The following is an 18,116-nucleotide window of genomic DNA, read 5'->3' on the forward strand; positions in this document are numbered from 1 at the left end:
GTTCCAGGGGTCTGCACAGCTCTGTGTGGTCAGAAGTGTTTGTCTATGGACGTCCCTGGTGCCGCAGTGGTTGAGACTCTGCAATCGCAATGCAGGGTGCCCAGGTTCCATCCCTGATCCAGGGAACTAGAACCCACATGCATGCTGCAACTAAGAGTTCACATTCCACAACTAAGGAGCCCATGAGACGCAACTAAGACCCAGTGCAACCAAATAAATAAATATTTTTTAAAAAAAGAAGTGTTTGTCTAGGTGACCCCAGCATGCCCCAAAGAGCACCAGGAAGAAATGGACGCTGAAGTGACAGCCCACAGTCAGCTGGCAAGGCTGATTTTAGAGGGTCTCGTGGGCTGTTTAATGTCCAGATGTTTTCCCACTGATGGCACTTGAATGCCACATGAGTGTCTAGGCTGATGTGTGTGAGATCATGCTTGGGGAAGCCCCTGGCACACACTGGCATCCACCCACACCCACTTGTTCCAGTGAGGGGACAGTAGAGTGCCTATCTCAGCAGGGAGCTTGGAGAAGAGGAGACCCAGCCACACACTTGCTGAATGCTCACTAGGCACACATTTCAGTATCATCCATGCAGGCATTAACACGGTTGTTATTCCAACGACCCCTGAGATAAGTGCTTTTATGACCCACTCCTTACAGGTGACGAAAGGAAGCACAGGGTGGGTGGTTAGTAGATTTCCCAAAGACGGCAGCAAGTCCCAGAGCCAGGAGTCCCACTCTTCACCTCCACACCCACCGTCTTCTGAAAGTAATGACATTTCCCCCATAAAAGTCCAAGGAAGGGAAGTCCAGGACCCAGAGACTTGGCAAACTCCTGGGCCAGAAATGGAGCTGAGGACCCTGGTCACACATTGTGCATAGGGACTCCTGCCCAGGCTCCTATTAATTATAACACATAAATGCTGTGGTACTGAGTCCTGAGAGGTGAGCAGAAGGGGAAAAGAAGGCTGGCCATAGCAAGCCCACTCAGCAGGCACAGCGATCTCGATCAAGTCAACGAACTTGCACTGAGCGTCTGCTCTGCCAGGCTTTGTGGGACTCCCACGGTGGACCAGACCCCATGTGGACCACAGGACAGATGTTAACCAGTCACACGCTTGCTGTGTGTGCACACAGGGGTCCTGGGCCCTCCTCATCTTTCTGTGTGTTCCCGAGGTTTTCCAGAGATCTAGATCTGGCTCTAGGACTTCATTGCTTGTGGAGTCAGCATTTCTCTTGGCCTCGGTGGCTCCGTCCCTAAAATGGGAATAACGCTCCCTCTGCCTGACTTCCCATCCTCATCACCAAAGAGGTGACATGGTCACTGCGGGAACAGCTCTGCCTTTGGGGGTATCAACCAAAACCCTGAGTCTGGCAGGGGGAGGGGCAGGACGCCACCGACTCACCAAGTGTGCACATCTCTCCTACACCACCTGGGGACTGACACCATTGTCTCATCTCACACCCGAGAAATGGAGGCCCAGAGAGGTCAGAAACTCGCCCTCAGTCACACAGCAAGTAGATGTCAGAGCTGGGATTGGCTCCAGTCTCCGTCTCGCTCCAAAGCCTTTGTTCTAGGCCTCTTCACATCAATTTACCCTCTTCTCTGCCTCAGGAGCTGCTCTCGGATGCCCCTGGAGGCCTTCCAGACCAGCCCCCACCCTCACCATCCATGACTCGCTTTGTCCTCAGCACAAGCCTGGGCGCACAGAAGGCACCTCCCAGCCTCCACTGGCCTCAGTGAAGAGCTCTCCTACCCCACTTTGATGTTGAGGCCTATCGCCCCTGCTGCACCCACCCTGGGGAATTGGGGGCTGTTTCCGCCATCCCCCCGAGAGTGCACAAAGCCAAGTTGGCGGGGCACCGGCTCCAAGTGGTGAGCGGTGGGAGGATGGGCAACGGGTTGCAGCGCTCAGCTCTGCGTCCCAGGCTGATCTCTCCCCTCCCATCATCCCCTCCCATCATCCCCTCCCTCTGACGGCTGCAGCCTGTGCAACAGCCAGGCGCTTTCTCTCTCTCTCTCTCCCTCCCTCTCCCCGCTGCTCCCGCCTCCTGCCCTCCCTTGCCCCCTCCCCTCCCCGACACTGCAGCATTCGCCGACTGCAGCTCCAGCCACCGCCCGCGCCTCTCCGGCCTCCGCAACCCCACCGCCGCCAGCACCATGGCCAGCACCGTGTCCGGTAGGCACCGGGGCTTCGGGAGTCCTGGGGCGGCGGATCTGAGCAGAGGCTATTGTCTGGCCTCGCCCACCGCTGGGCCGATTACGGAGTGTTTTCCCATCTCGGACCCCACGCTCTGCAAGGGCGCGGGCGCTCTCCGGGCGGAACCCGCAGGAGACGGGGTTCAGGGCCGCCGGGTGGGGAGACCCGGTTCCCATAAGGCAGGGATTGCGGCGCCGGCCTAACGGACTTGGGCCACAGAGCAGGGGCTCCGCTCGGGGTGGGGGCATCGGTGCGGGGGTGCCCTTGCCCCTTGGGGCGCCGCTGTACCAGGCCGGGAGCGACTGCCTCAGGATGGCTCCGAGAACCCTGGGTGGGCGCGCTCGCGGGATGCGGGCGGGGTCCCTGGAGGCGCCCGGCGACCGCAGACCCGGGTCGGACCGCGCCTTCTCGGGGGTCAGAGGGAGGAGCGCGGGACCCTTTGCAGGAGTCCCAGCCCGGGGCCGGCGGGGCCCAGGCTCTCCCTGCGCCAACGGAGGGGCCGGGGGACGGGAGGGGGCGCTGCGAGAAGACGGGAAACGGAAACCTGAGCCGAGCCGCGCCCGCACCTCGCGTCGCCGCCCCCTCCCCTCGCCGCCGCGGGCTCGGGACCACCCTCTGTGACACGGTGCCACCCGCCCCGGTCGAAAAAGCCACCGCCCTTTACACTGCGGGTTTGGATGGGGGATGGGCTGCCGCTGTTTCCGAGCCTTTCTTTCTAGGATGGGGGCGTCTGCCCCTCCCTCCCCCTCCGCTCCACCTCCCCAGCTGCAGACCACCGCCCTCAACGGCAATGACCCTCTCCTCCCGGGCCTGCAGCAGGCGCGGAGCTGCCGCGGAGGGGCGGGCACCGGGCGAGGCGGGAAACGCGGGACAGATACTGGACGCGGGAGTGCTGCCAGGCGACCCCCGGCGCAAGGACGCGGGGGTCGCTCTCCCCAGGAACGCTCTGCCCAGTCTGCCTTTCCCAGGACGGGCTTCACCTTTGCACTCGGTGCCCGAGATGGCTAGGCGGGCGGGCGGCCCCCCGCCCCCCGTCACCTCGCCCACCCTTCCGTCCGCCCTGGGGGCGGCTCTCTGCAATCCCCTCTCCCCCGCTAGTTCGACTCTCTCCGCAGCGCCGCTTCTGCCTGAGGCGCCAGAGCTCCGCCCACCCACGTGTGCTACGCCCTGACCCCGCCCCTCAGGGCCGGGGGTTCTGGCCCCCAGTGACTTATGCAGGAGCCTGGCAGGGGACCACGTGCGTTACTGACCACACACCCCCAAATCCATCTGGGGGTCTTATCCATCTGGACTTCATACGCCCCCTGCCCTCTCCCTGACATCCCCAGAGATACTGGGACCAGCAGGTGAGGGTCGCCAGTGCTGCCCCAGTCCCACACGGGGGCAGGTCTGTGCCTCCTCATTCACCATCTGTGCCTGAGCTGGGGGACAGTGGGCAGCCACTCCTGGGAGCATTTATCAGCTTTTCACCCCGTTGGTAAAACCCCTGCACAACAGGCCTCCTTCTCATCCTCTGACATGAGCAGACTGAGGTTAGGCGCTGGAGGGCCACAGACGAAGCCACACCATCGTTGGCCGTCAGGGCTTGGGCCCAGACCCCCCGACCTTAGAGTTTCCTGGCACCAGACCCTCTTCTTGGCCAGACTTTGGGGCACTGCTGACCCATGCTTTTTCCCAGGATTGTTCTGGGTGTCCAAGTTACCCCTGGTGTCAAGAAGGAGACCATGGGACTTCCCTGGTGGCACAGCGGTTAAGAACCCACCTGCCAATGCAGGAGACACGGGTTCGATCCCTGGTCCGGGAAGATCCCACATGCCGCGGAGCAACTAAGCCCGTGCGCCACAACTACTGAGCCCACATGCCACAACTACTGAAGCCCGCATGCCCAGAGCCCGTGCTCTGCAACAAGAGAAGCCACCGCAATGATGAGAAGCCTGTGCACCACAACGAAGAGTAGCCCTTACTCGCAGCAACTAGAGAAAGCCCACGTGCAACAGTGAAGGCCCAACGCAGCCAAAAAAAAAAAATTTTTTTTTAAGAAAAAAGAAAGGAGACCATAAGTGCAATTGGTCAGTTTTGTCCAGCATGGCCAGCAAAGACATACTGCAGTGCCAGCTGGAGAACTGCTCGTAGCTGACATCACGTGGGGCTGGGCCTTTCATGTTCTGTCATCAGCACTGCCCTCTATAGAGTGCAGCCTGTGTGTACACACACCTGTGCTCACCTGCAGCTTCTCCCGGCCATAGCAGTTTGATAGGAGAGAGGTCTGGCCCAGAAGTGGCTACGTGACAGCGCCGGTAACTGTGGCCAAAATTGGTGTAAGTGAACCAGCTGTGGCTTCTCTCTGAAAACACATCTTTGATTGGAGCAGACTTTCGTGCCTCAGTGGCCTTGAAGTGTCACCTCTGCTCTGGTCTGTGGTCGCTGCAGGATTGCTCTTAGCCTCATCTTTGTGCATAGATTGGAAAGCTTTGCCCCTGCCTCTCCCTTGAGTGCCTCCTGATGGGCTACGTTCTGAGGACACTGCGTCTTGGTGTCCTTCCCAGGTGCTCAGCTCTTCAGGCACTTCTGTAGACTTGCTCGTGTTCATCTCCTCATGCAACTCTGGCAAGCTGCAAGGCCTTGCACCTGCTACGTAGACTCTCAGGGGCTCAATCTCCCCATCTGGGTGACCGTGATAGTGACAGCGCCTCCCCTAGGCTTGTTCTGAGGGTGGAATGAGCTATTTCAGGAGACAGTGCTTGGCCTGGGGCCTGGCAAGGGGTGAGTGTCCAGTCCATGCCAGGCAGCATGACTGCTGTAGCCACACTTCCCAGAGAAAGGTGAATTCTGCTGTCAGCTCCTGCCATGCTGGGCTCCCGACTCTGACAAGTGAGAAAGGGGCAGCCTGGGTGGCAACAAGCCCCATCTGTTAGGAGGCAGTTAGCAGCAGCCTCCAGGGCCCTTTTAGGGGTGAGCGGGAATCTGTGGGGCCCCTTCCCTCCTAGTTCTGGGAGACCTCCCCCACCCACCATGGGGCTCCCAACAGGAAAGTGCAGAGGCCTGGGCTCGTGACAGGGCTGCCATGCTGGCATGCTGTGTGACTTTGGGGGTGCCACTTGCCCTCTCTGCACCTCCTTCTCCTCTGTAGAAATGAGGCTGATGAGGGAGTCTGCCTGGGCTGGCTGGTCTTGAGAGTCAGTTTGGAGGAAGGGTGTGATGTGCCCACCCCATCCCCCTTGAGCACGATTATTGTTGTTACCAGGTGCTCTAGGCTGATCTGGTGCCTTCTAACTCTTGCTCTTCTGAGATGTCATCATCCAAAAGGCCAATATGCATTTTTGCATGTTTAACATTTACTATAAAGGGGGGATCAAAGCAATCCAGTTCATGGTAGAGATTTGTTTTTAATGACTTTCTGAAGTCAGTGATGGGGAAGGAAGAGAGGGTCCTGGTGAGGAGAGAAAAGGGAGGGCGTGCCTCGAGGCCCCACTTCCTGGCTGGAGCTATGTCTGTGGAGAGCTCTGGGCCTCCACCTCTTCCCTCTGCAACGAGAGGAACTTTAAGCCCCTCCGGCTCTGAAGATACAGCTGTACCCTCCCGTCTTGCATGTGGCTGGGCCCAGCCCTGACCTCCAACCCCGGTGCAGGCTGCCCCCTGCTCACTCTCTCCAAATTTGCCGGTTCCCCACCCACCATGCAGTCCCCTCTGACCTGCAGCCAGACCACAGCGCAGGCCTCACTCCCAAGCCCCCTCCTGGGGAGGCGCCCCTTCCTACTGGGCTTCTTGAGGAAGGGTCTTCTGAGAAGGAAGGTCCTCAAAGGCCACCAACCCAGGGGGTCTCCACGACCCCCAGACGCCAAGCTGCGTCCCTGTTTGCAGCCGCGGGACATAGTCCTTCACTTCCCAGTTGGACACTTGTCCCCCGGGCAGAGCCATGACCTCGGAGACTCTGACCTCGGTCTCGAGCCCCCAGCCCTCTCCCCTCTCGCCTGCCCAAGCTCCCCCCCCTGCCCCTGAATTGCCACCAGCCCCCCTCCAGGCTGAGGTGACAGTTGCCTGGAAGGGAGCCCCTGGCATTTGTCTGTAAAATTCCTCTGTTATTAATCTGCAGCCCTTTTCCTGGGAAAATCTCAGGCTTGAGGCAGAGAGGGCCTTGAGCAGCTGTGAGGCCCCAGGTTCCTGGCCTGTAAGGTGAACTCTTTCGGAGGTTTTAACGCGGGATGAGAAAGGACTCTCTGAAAGGTCAGGGTAGGGGGCTGGTGTCTGTTGCCAGAGTGGTGGGTGCTGGCAGGGTTAGACCGAGGCCCCTCCTCCCTGGCCTCTGACCAGACTCCCTCTCACTTTCTGGCCCACCTTCCCTTCTGAGCACAGGCCTGGCTACCTCCCCAGCTTCTCCAAGTGTCCAAACATCTCCTGCTCTGCTGCTCCTGGACAGCTGCTCTGCCCGGTCCTGCCTCCTCTACCTCCCAGGCACACGTCCTGGGAGGTACCCCTCAGCCTCCTTTCTAAAGTTAACTTTTAATGACATAAGTAATACATGAGTAGATTCTGCCTGTGAAAAAGCAAACTCGACAGGTCAGGCCAAAATCCCCTTTGAGGCCTACCCCTACCTGGCCCTCCCTCCCACACTGCTGAGCCAGTGACCAAGTCATGTGTCTTTGCCCTGCTTCTCCTCCAAGACCCCAAAGGCTCTCCCTGCTGCTTGCTCAGGATCCCTCTGCTCCCGTCACAACTTCTTGGGCTGTCTCCAGAAGAGTCTGGGTCATCAGGACATTTAGATCAAATAACATCATTCTCCGCACTGGTTGTCAGAGGACCCTGCTCACAGCAAGCTGTTCCCTCAGACAGGGCCTGGTCACTTCTGTCCTGTGTCCTGTTTCTACACCAGCATTTTCCCCAATTTTACGTGAAATCAATTTAAAAACATTATCTTGTGTGAAATTTCATCACAAAGTTTCTTGTCCAACCTGTCTGCCCCACAGAAGACTGCTGTGGGTAACTACGCATGCTCTTTCATGGAAGCCGGAGTCGCTCTCCGTGGAGTATCTCTCTAGAGACCTATACTAGCTTCTCCAGCCAGGGAGGCAGGTGCATGGGTCTGAGCCCCCTAGTCTTTGGGACCTACTGCAGCGGTGGAAAGAACACAGACCACCTGGGGTTGCCCTGGAGGAGCTTTGAACAAGTCACCCAGCTACCTGGGCCCAGTGTCCTCTTTGTTGAGTGGGGGTGACAGTACTGGGCACACAGGATTGTTGAGAGCCAGTGAGACGTCAGACCCACGTGTCTCCTTTGGGGCCTGGCTTGCTATGAACAAACCACGAAGAGCTCAATTATTTCCATTCTGAGAGCGAGCATCTCCCCTCCCCTGACAAGGCTCAGGGCCTCAGCAGGCTTACCTCCTTTCCTGGTTGGGTAGTGTGGACACTGGCTGTGGGCACTCACCCCGCAAGGCCAGAGGGCAGGCTGTGGTGCTGAACGGACAGCTCCCGTCCCTTTGGCTTTTGATGAGCAGCCAGTGTGTGTCTGCCGAGAACCTGATTTCATCCCACGGTGGGCGCACTACAGGGCAAATGGGGGGTGGGCTGGGGGGCAGACAGGAGGGTCTGAGGGCTTCACCTAAGTGCGCAGCGCAAGAAAGTGCTGCCTGCAGAAGCTCTACGTTTGTGCTGGCCCAGTCACGAGTGTGGGGGTTAACCTCTCCACTGACCGGGCAAGTGTCCATGAGAGGGAAAGGGGAGGAAGGAGAAGTACGTGGAGCGGCAGAGGGGGGGAGAGTCGGGAAGATACACAGTGACAGAGAGTCATGGAGACGTAAAGATCCAAAGAGAGGTCGTGACATATGGAGAGCCACAAAGACAGAGGGATGGAGTCACAGACAGAAATGCCAAGAGAGAGAAAAGGAGGGAGAGAGAGACAAAGACACGGGGGGGGGCGGGCAGGGACTCAGAGACAGGAACAGAAAGACCAGTGCAGGACACCCACGGGGAGGCATGCCCAGGGAAAGACAGCCAACATCTGGGAGGGAGGGAGGGACAGAGAGAGTCAGAGATGTGGGACACAAAAGAGCGAGGTAAACGGGCTCCCAGACAGGCGCATGGGGGCAGCAACGGGGGCAGAGGCAGGGAGGCCTGGGCATCCGGGGAGGTGGGGCTGGAGGTGCGAGGGACGGCGCCTGCTCAGGCCGGCCTCACACCCGCAGCCTACAGGAAGATGAAGGAGCTGTCGGTGCTGTCCCTCCTCTGTTCCTGCTTCTACTCACAGCCGCACCCCAACACCATCTACCAGTACGGGGGTGAGTGTGCCCGGCTGCTGCCCCGCCACGGCCTCGCTACCCCCTCCCGTGGCGTCTGTGAACCCCCGCTTGGCTGCCTTCCGGAGAGGGGTCCCTGTGGGGGGGGGCGGTCCTGGGAGTCCCACGTGAGCAGCCTCAGCCCTCCTCTCAACCCTTGACTTGGGTGTGTGCTCGGCCTGCCCCCTCCTTGAGCAGCCCCCCTGAAGCCCCCATCTGCTCTTGCCCTGCAGACATGGAGGTGAAGCAGCTGGACAAGAGGGCCTCCGGCCAGAGCTTTGAGGTCATCCTCAAGTCCCCTTCCGACCTGTCCCCGGAGAGTCCCATGCTCTCCTCCCCCCCCAAGAGGAAGGACACCTCCCTGGAGGAGCTGCAGAAGCGGCTGGAGGCAGCTGAGGGGCGGAGGAAGGTAAGGAGCCACCCCTCTGGGCCCTGATAAAGACGGTCGGGGGCCTTGCTGGCCACAGACCGCGTCCCCAAGGTGCGGGGTGCTCCAAGCACTCGATGGGCTGTGGGCCTGCAGCAGAGAGGGTCTCATGGTCCCGGGGCCACCTCCTGAGCCATCAGAATGAGACGGGGGAGGAAGGATTCCTCATTGGCAGCCAGCTGGAGGAAGACAGGAACCAGATACTGCTGGGAGGGGCACCCTTGGCCATGCTGGCAGGGGGGGAGGGTCAGGTGGTAGCCCCAGGAGGGGCCCTGGGAGAGGAGGCTGGGCGACAGCCTCCTGAGCAGGGGAGCGTGAAGGAAGGGTTTCCATGAGCTCAGAGCTCAGGGGGCCCCTGGGAGAAGCAGGCCCCTCCCCACCCTTTCTCACACCAGCCCCTCTGAAACCGAGACACACGCAGAGAAGCACGTGTTCTCAGGAGTGCTGTCCTGGTGCCCAAGCCCACTGGGCAGGGGCAGCAGCTCTATCCCCCTTGCGGCAGGACCGGTGAGCCCTGGGGACCCAGGCTTCTCCGGGTTAACTAGTAGTGACTGGCACGTTGGTGGAGCCCAGCAGCCTTCTGAAGGAGGCTGAGGGAGGCCAATTACCTCTGGGCGCCTCGGGTCAACTCCCGCGGCCACCAGCAGGGCCGGACAGTGGCGCCAGCAGCCCCACCCTCCTCGTTCCAACTCGTCCCTTCCCTAGCGGCCCTGGGACCCCTCCACCGCCCCCAGCACCTTAGGGAGCTCAGAACCCGGTGTGTATTAAGCACCTACTTTGTGCTCAGCGGGCAGACGTTTGAGGAAAAGACGGGGAAGGCTCCGCGACAGCCCGCAAGATCTTCCTCCGCTCCTCCCACATTCCCCGAGGGCAGCTCGGACTCTGGAGCGGGATGGAGCGGGGGCGCCCGGAGCCCAGCGGGGAGGGGGCAGCTCTGCGGCCGAGGGTGGACAGGGAGGGCTTGCCTGGGGATGAGGTGGTCACCCCAGCTGACGGCAGGACAGTGCGGCCCCGAACTCCCCGAGGACGAGTCCGGTGGGCGGGAGGCGGTGGGCTTGGGCGGGGCGGCGGGGCGGCGGGGCGGCGGGGCGGGGCGCGGGGCACTGGGCGGGGCTCGAAGAGCGGCGCAGGGAGGCGTGACGGGGCGGGGTGGGTCCGGCCGACCCTCACTCTCGCCCGCCCGGCCGCCCGCGCAGACGCAGGAGGCGCAGGTGCTGAAGCAGCTGGCGGAGCGGCGCGAGCACGAGCGCGAGGTGCTGCACAAGGCGCTGGAGGAGAACAACAACTTCAGCCGCATGGCCGAGGAGAAGCTCAACTACAAGATGGAGCTCAGCAAGGAGATCCGCGAGGCGCACTTGGCCGCGCTGCGTGAGCGGCTGCGCGAGAAGGTGCGCGCCGGGGCGGGGCGGGGCCCGACGCAGGGGGCCCCCAGGAGCCCCTTCTTTCGGCCTTTGGCCGGTCCCTGCCCACTACGCCAGCAGCGCTCCCGCAGTCCGGCCTCCCCGTGACGCCCCGTCCTACTGGGGCTAGCCAGGGTGAGGCGAGCCCCTGCCCAGACCGCAGCAGCCTCCCTGCGAGCGGGACCAGGTTAGTTCCGGGGAGCCCCGAGCCTGCACTCCCGGAGAAATTCCCTGAGTCACAATGCTCCGGTCTGGACACCACCCCAGGCTCACTGAGGGCCAGCCCCCACCCTCAAGCCGCACTTTCAGTCCGTGACGCGGGCCTGCCCCTGCCCTCTGTTGCTCCTGGTCACTAAGGGGTCCTCATTGGTCGCATCTGCCGCACCTGGGACCGAGCCAGTCTAGGGAGGAAAAGACCATAGGGCCCCCAGAGCCCAGGAGGGGTGGGGGGCAGGCCCCCGCCCCTACCGGCTGCAGGGCCCCGCCCACCCCGCCTGTCCCGCAGGAGCTGCACGCTGCCGAAGTGCGCAGGAACAAGGAGCAGCGGGAGGAGATGTCCGGCTAAGCGGCCGTTTGGACACCGCGGCGCCTGGATCCCGACATGAGACAAGAACACAACTGGGTTTCGGTTTTGTTTTGTTCGACTTTGTCTAGATGCAGCTTTTGCTCCCGTTCCTCCTCCCCTCCTGTTCTCCCAGCTTCAGCTTCTCTTTCCGCATTCCGAGCTGTCCAGCCCTCGTGGCAAGGCTTTGACCACAGGCTCTTCCTGTGGAGCCCCCAGGGCGTGGCACACAGCCCCGCAGTTCAGGCCCCAGGCTGGCAGTGGCTGGGTCCCCTCTTGGCAGCCCTCTTAGTGGACGTGGTGGCGACCTCAATAAATCCATTGATGGTGGCAGGAACACGCAGGTCCTTGTGCTGGGTTGTGCTGTGAGCACCTTGTCACTTAGGGCATGTTTTTTGAGGCAGCTCCTGCCGGCAGGCAGGGCCACCTCCACCTGGATGTCCTCCCCTGGGAGAGGGGCTGGGCACGCAGGAGGGGGCGGAGGAAGACAGACTTGGACAGAGAAGGACCTCTGGGCAGTGGGGGCCAGGTACCCTGTCACTGGCCAGCCCTGGGAACCCCGTGTGCAGTGGTGCTTTTTGGAACTGGTGGGTATGAGCTGCAGCACGCTTTAATGTGGTGGCACAGGGGCCCTCTGAGACCCCCTGGCCTGAGGTTGGCACCCTTGGCTGGCCTGGGAGGCTTCGGTCATTGCCCTTGGCTGGAGTGGTGGTGGGGTATGGCTTGGCCTGGGTCTTCAGGGGAGTGGGCATGTTCCACCAGGGACCTATGAGCAAGCTGCCGTGGTCTAGAGGGTTGTGGGCAGCATGGACACGTGCTGGCCCCTCCTCCCAGAAGGGCCCTCTTCCTTCTGGCCCAGCACCTGTGCGGGGAAAGCCAGCCTCCCACTGCCCTTCCTCTCCTTCTCCAGGCTTTGCAGATGCCCTTGGAGGACCCATCCTTATAGCCCTTTGGAGTCTCAGCCCCCTCCCGTGTGCCCTCTGCTCTGGTCAAAAGATGCTCCCACACTGCTCCTGGCCACAGGGCTTTCAGGTGCACCTCTGGACAGGCGGCCCAGTGTGAGTGGGTGGCAGCCAGAAGTGCCCCTCTGGGAGCCCTGAGTAGATGCTGGGGGGTGGGGGACCAGTGCCTGAAGATTCAGATGTCAGGGGGGCAGGGGACAGGGTTCCCAAGCCACCTCCTCACCTGCTCCATCCTTCCATTCCTGGCTGGTGGCCCACTCTGGCCAGCCTGCAGGTTGGAGGCCTGGCTCTATCTCCTGCCAAGACCCTCCTCGGCTGGCCTCCTCCCCCTCCCTCAGTCTGGGGGCACCTCCAGACCCCCCAGCGCCAGCCTTCGAGGACGGCTACCTGCTTGGACAGAGCAGCAGCCGCCTCTTCTCCATGGCAGACCAGCCCCACGACTGGGTGCTTGGGTCCGAGTCCTCGCTGGCCAGCCTCTTGGTGGAAAGCATGAGGTGTTTCTTGCAGGAAGGACCCAGAGCCAGTGCCTCAGAAACCAGATGATTGCAGCCCTCAGTGCCCCTGGCTTTCGTTCTACAGAAACCTATGGGGACACTGCTGGCGACCTCCCAGAGCCAAGCCAGGGAGCATGGGTGGGTACTGATCCATTGCAGTGGGCTTCGGGGGAAGTTGGGACCTGTGCCCCCCTTCCCTGTCCCCACTGAGACAGCCCCCGAGGGAGTGACAAGCCAGGACTGGAACCCAGCAGTGCCCACCGGTGGCTTTTGTGGGACTCAGAAAGGGGAGCGGAAAGGGACTGAGGGTTGGATTTCTCTGAGCGGTGGCAGCTCTCTCATAGCGGAAGCCCTAGTGTAATACACACCCATCTCATCCACGTAGTAAAAGTGAACTTAAAAATTAAATCAAATGAACGATTAAAAAAAATGTGTGTGTTTAAGAAACGCTTGAACTGTCCCAGCGTGTGTCCTGCATCTGTGGGGTCAGATGAGCTGCGAGGCCACTGCCTGGGCAAGCGTCCCCCTGGAAACCCCACCCTTGTGTGTCATCACCACAACTGCGAACAGTTCTCATGACAATGGCGATTTTAAGAAAAGAGCATATAAACAGCACGCGAGCCCACTTTCCCTTCTGGAGCCCCAGGAGACAGTGGGGGTGGGAGGGAGAAGGCTGGGACCTCCGCTGCAGGTGGGGCCACCCCAGCTCCCCCAGGGCGGTGCCCTCCTGTGGGCCGGGCTCTCAGCTTGCCGCTGCAGAGGAAGATCGGGGTCTGAGGTCTGCGGCCTGCCCTTCTCACCACTTGCTTGGATGGGGGGTGGTCCTAGAATCCCAGGGTGTGTCCCATGGCTCTGTGGACCCCGTTGGGCAGCTAATGGTTCACAGACACAGATCTGGCCCCAACATGGGGACCTGCAGTGGCAAAAAGAGACAAGCAGACATCGTGACTCACACTGGTGGACATGTCTGTCCTAGGGGACCCGAACTGCCCCTTGGGGTGCCCAGCAGGGAGGGACCCCTCTGCTGGGGAGAAGGCATGTTTCGTAACGTCCACGCTGAGCCATGCTCAGGTCCACACACGGACCTCAGGTACAGGCCCTGGAGAGATGGCTGCTCCCCAGGACCCAGAGACCCACTCACCTCTCCCCAAACCCACAGCCCTCTCCTGGGGCAGTCCTAGCTACTTCCCCAGGCTCCAGGGAACTCTCACCATCTCCCCACCTTCCCCTGTCCAGGGAGAGGTGGGAAAGTCAGAACCCAGGACACACAGCCTCCAGTAAGGTGGAGACATCAGAAATCTGCAGGAGTGGAAGGAAATACACGGAAAATATTTTTATGAGGCGTGAGTTCTGCATGCCTGTCATCTGGGTTCACAGCCACATGCTCACCACATAGAAGCGCACAGCCCTGGAACTCCCAGAAGAGCAGCTGGTCAAGGTCAGGGCCTCTTACCTCTTAGGTGGCCCTGGTAAGGCACTGAGGGGCAGTCACCATATGGAGTCTCTGAGGTTGGGAGATGATGGGGAATCCTTTGCAGAAAAGCAATCACGCTTCTCCTTAACAAAGAGCAGCAAACAAACGGGGACTCCTGGGAAGCCAGTTAGAGTTGTATTCGTTACCCACTGCTGTGTAACAAGTGAGTCCAAGCAGTGGCTGAAAACAACCAACATCATTTCTGTTGAGTCAGGACTCCAGGAGATGGGTGGTTCTGGCCCAGAGCCTCTCAGGAGGCTGTAGTCAGGACACCAGTGGAGGTTGTCTGGAGGCTGCGTGGGCTTGGAGTGCCCACTTCCAAGTGGGCTGGCTCACATGGGCGTGGACTAGTCACAGAGGCCCAAGTGAGTCATTAAGAACAGCCTACCCTCAAGGCGGGGGTGGGGTGGGGGGGTGGGTGAGGCCCCACCTTGGAAAGGAGGAATGTCACAGACTCTGGGGACAGGTTTTAAAACCACCTCAGACACTCTGCCTTGATGACCCTGTGAGTTCTGGACACAGTGGGTGCTGGCTCGGTGCCTGGGGGCAGCAGTGGGCCCCCACCGTGAAACAGGGTGTCCAGCAAGGCAGGCAAGATGGAAGCACAGACAGACGCCTGTCCCAGCGGGGCCTCCCTCCAGCCCCTCACGCATCCTTGCCGGGCAAGCTCAGGTGTGGCTGAGTAGAAGGGAAGGTGGCAAGAGTGGGTACAAACTGCAGCTGTTTCTCTTTCTGCTGAGGAAAAACAATTGTGCTATTTGGCAGCTGTATTCGTTTTCTCGACTGCTTGTAACGTGTGCAACAAACTAGGGGCCTTGAAACCACAGAGGTGTCTCCTTTCAGTTGGAAGTCAGGTGTTGCCAGGCCACCTCCCTCAGGACTGGAGGGGAGGGGAGGGCCAGGATCGGCCCTCCCAGCTTCAGCTGTCGGGAAAGGCAGTCTCTCCGCCCCCCGAAGGGCCACTAAGAACAGCACCGTTTCTTTTCAACAGATGGGGGCCCACAGAGCCTGTGTGTGGGCCTCCCTCCGGTTGTGAGATGGATGCACCCCCAGCGCTCAGCACGTCAGACTCCTCAGGAGGGGTCAGGTCCTTCCTGCAGCACAAGATGGGTGCGTGCAAGCCAGCAGCAGGGGGAGGACCCGGCGTGGGGACGAGGCCCACGGTGGAAGCCGACCTGGTCTCTTCTCTCCTGAGTAAAGCTCGTCCTGTCGGTGCTCGGCTGCATCGCGCTCTCCTTGGCGACCTGGATGTCAGGATGCCAGGAATGAAGTGTTTGGACTTCTATCCCCCGCAGGTGGCTGGCGCTGTGATGAGCAGTGCCAGCCTCCACGCAGTGGGGGCCACCCCAGGGATTGGGAACTTGAGGCCGGGCGCTGCTGGACACCGGCTATTCTTGGCTTGTGGACGCAGCACACGTGTCTCTGCCTCTCCCTCTGTGTGTCTGTCCCTATGGGACACCAGTCACTGGATTAGGGATCCCCAATCCAACACGACCTCATTATTTAACTAATTATACCTGCAACAACCCTAGTTCCAAATAAGGGCTCATTCTGAGGCCCTGGGACTTGTGACGTCACCACATCTCTGGAGGACACGAGTCAATCCCAGGCAGCAGTTGTAGGTACATAATTCGTAACTTTAAAACATCCATGCACTAATTTATGTATTCAACATGAGTTTAGTGAGTGCTTATTACATCTGTGTGTCTCACTCCAGAGAACAGTGATGGATTTGAAAACCCAGGCCCTGCCCTGTGAGAAACTGCATGTGAGTCAATAAAACCTTATGTTACATATGGTAGTTTATGATTTTTTAAAGCACGTTAAAATGTTTTTAACCGGGCTTCCCTGGTGGCGCAGTGGTTGAGAGTCCACCTGCTGATGCAGGGGACACGGGTTTGTGTCCCGGTCCGGGAAGGTCCCACATGCCGCGGAGCAGCTGGGCCCATGAGCCATGGCCGCTGAGCCTGCGCATCCGGAGCCTGTGCTCCGCAACGGGAGAGACCACAACAGTGAGAGGCCCGCCTACCGCAAAAAAAAAAAAAAAAAGTTTTTAACCTCACAAGGTCCACTACGAGGAAAACAGAGTAGGCGTTATCTTATGACACTAACATTTTTTCTGGTTACAAACATAATACGTGTTCACTGCACACTACAAAGTATAAAGACAAAAGTCTTGATCCACCAAACTCCTTCCCCTGGAGAGGACTTACCCCTCAAGAGGTGCTGAAGTGAGCCCGAGTTCAGACCTCTGAGACGCGTGTTCACACTTCTCCTACGTCCTCACAAACATCGCTTCAAGCGTCGGACAATCATCTATTTCATGGATGTACTAGGATTTCTGAGAAAACTTCCCCAACTTTTTGGTTCCAGGGACCTCTTATAATCTTAAAATTTGTGGAGGACCCCCAAAGAGCTGTTTACGTGGGCTATTCGGGATGACAGGGACCACACTGGGAATTAAAACCCAGAAATTAAAAAAACAGTAATTCAGGGAATTCCCTGGTGGTCCAGTGGTTAGGACTCTGCACTTTCACTGCTGAGGGCGCAGGTTCGATCCCTGGTCATGGAACTAAGATCCTGCAAGCCATGTGGTGCGGCCAAAAATTAAAACAAACAAACAAAAAACCCGCAATTCAGGGACTTCCCTGGTGGTCCAGTGGTTAACACTCTGTGCCCCCAATGCAGGGGGCCCGGGTTCGACCCCTGGTCAGGGAACTGGATCCTGCATGCTGCAACTAAAGATCCCGCATGGTGCAACTAAGAACCGCTGCGGCCAAATACATATTTTAAAAAATCAGTAATTCAGGGGCTTCCCTGGCGGCGCAATGGTTAAGAATCCACCTGCCAATGCAAGGGACACGGGTTCGAGCCCTTGTCCAGGAAGACCCCACATGCCGCGGAGCAACTAAGCCTGTGCGCCACAACTACTGAGCCTGCGCGCCTAGAGCCCGTGCTCCGCAACAAGAGAAGCCATGACAATGAGAAGCCCCCGCTCTCCGCAACTAGAGAAAAGCCCGCGCGTAGCAATGAAGACCCAACGCGGCCAAAAATAAATAAATTAAATAAATTTATTTAAAAAAAAAGTTATTCACGAAAAAATGATACACCCATTACATGTTAACATTTTATAATGAAAAAGTGACGTTTTCCTTAAAAAAGAAAAGAATTAGAATGGTTGAAGCATATGAGAAAAAAATCTAGCCACACACAGATATATGGTTGGAAAAAGAAACTATTTCAATAGCTTGGTCTTTAATACTAAACCAAAGCTAGATGAGGGGTAGTTTCTTAAAGGTTGGCTGCACTGTGCATCTGAAACCATATCAATAAACCTTTCATATTCTTACACGGGTTGAATGGTCTGTCCTGAGCTTAAACACACCTTTTACCTGTGCACGGTTCTGTAATTCCCAGTGCGTGTGTCACCCTCCCCCAGGCAGGAGGTCCTGGACCTCGGGGCCTGCAGAGTGGAGGAAGGGAGGGACAGGTTATTGCTGGGTAAGCTGGGCCTGCCTTGGTCCTGCTTCCAGTCTGGTCAGGGGCTGTGTGTGGTGGAGACGAAGTAGAGGGTGGGGCATGACAACCCCACAGCATCCTTGGGCCCATGATGACACTCCGTCTCTCCTGGTTTACTCTCCTCTGTAGTAAACCAAGAGTGGAAGCTCCCCTCCCCTTGGGAGCACAGGGGAGAAATCACCACCCCAGACCCCAGGAGAAACTAATCCATCCTGTCAGCCAAGCAGAGCCCAATGCTTCGGAGACAGAAAAGGTGAGCGCAGATTCAAACGCCAGGCCTGAGGTCCTGTGGTAGAAATACGTGGAGGCCACGCAGCAGTGGAAACTCAGAATGGGGAGTCTGGGGTGCCCATACTCCAGGGCCAGCGGCCACAGCTCATCCCAACTGTGTAGCAGCAGGACCTGGCCTGGTCTGCCTCTTGCATCCTTCTGAGCTTTCTCCCTTTAACATTTTTTTAAATTAATTAATTTTTAAAATTTATTTTATTTTTGGCTGTGTTGGGTCTTCGTTGTTGCACGCGGGCTTTCTCTAGTTGCGGCGAGCGGGGCTACTCTTCCTTGTGGTGCGTGGGCTTCTCACTGCGATGGCTTCTCTTGTTGCGGAGCACGGGCTCTAGGTACATGGGTTTCGGTAGTTGGGCTCAGTAGTTGTGGCTCGCAGGCTCTAGAGAGCAGGCTCGGCAGCTGTGGCGCACGGGCTTAGCTGCTCCGTGGCACGTGGGATCTTCCCGGACCAGGGCTCAAACCCGTGTCCTCTGCGTTGGCAGGTGGATTCTTAACCACTGTGCCACCAGGGAAGCCCTCTCCCT

General features: G+C 59.0%; 1 protein-coding gene across 1 annotated transcript; it reads left to right on the plus strand.

The window, feature by feature from the left end:
- The first annotated feature begins 8,384 nt into the window (after positions 1-8,384).
- Positions 8,385-12,727, plus strand: STMN3 (stathmin 3). The gene is made up of 5 exons (XM_082643514.1): positions 8,385-8,472; positions 8,703-8,878; positions 10,093-10,284; positions 10,802-11,916; positions 12,328-12,727. The coding sequence occupies exons 1-4, from the start codon at positions 8,391-8,393 to the stop codon at positions 10,859-10,861; spliced, it is 510 nt and encodes a 169-aa protein (XP_082499640.1). The 5' UTR covers positions 8,385-8,390; the 3' UTR covers positions 10,862-11,916; positions 12,328-12,727.
- Positions 12,728-18,116: the final 5,389 nt, after the last annotated feature.

The sequence above is a fragment of the Mesoplodon mirus genome (genome assembly GCF_964341445.2).
Source record: "Mesoplodon mirus genome assembly, chromosome: 15".
NCBI classification, from domain to species: Eukaryota; Metazoa; Chordata; class Mammalia; order Artiodactyla; family Ziphiidae; genus Mesoplodon; species Mesoplodon mirus.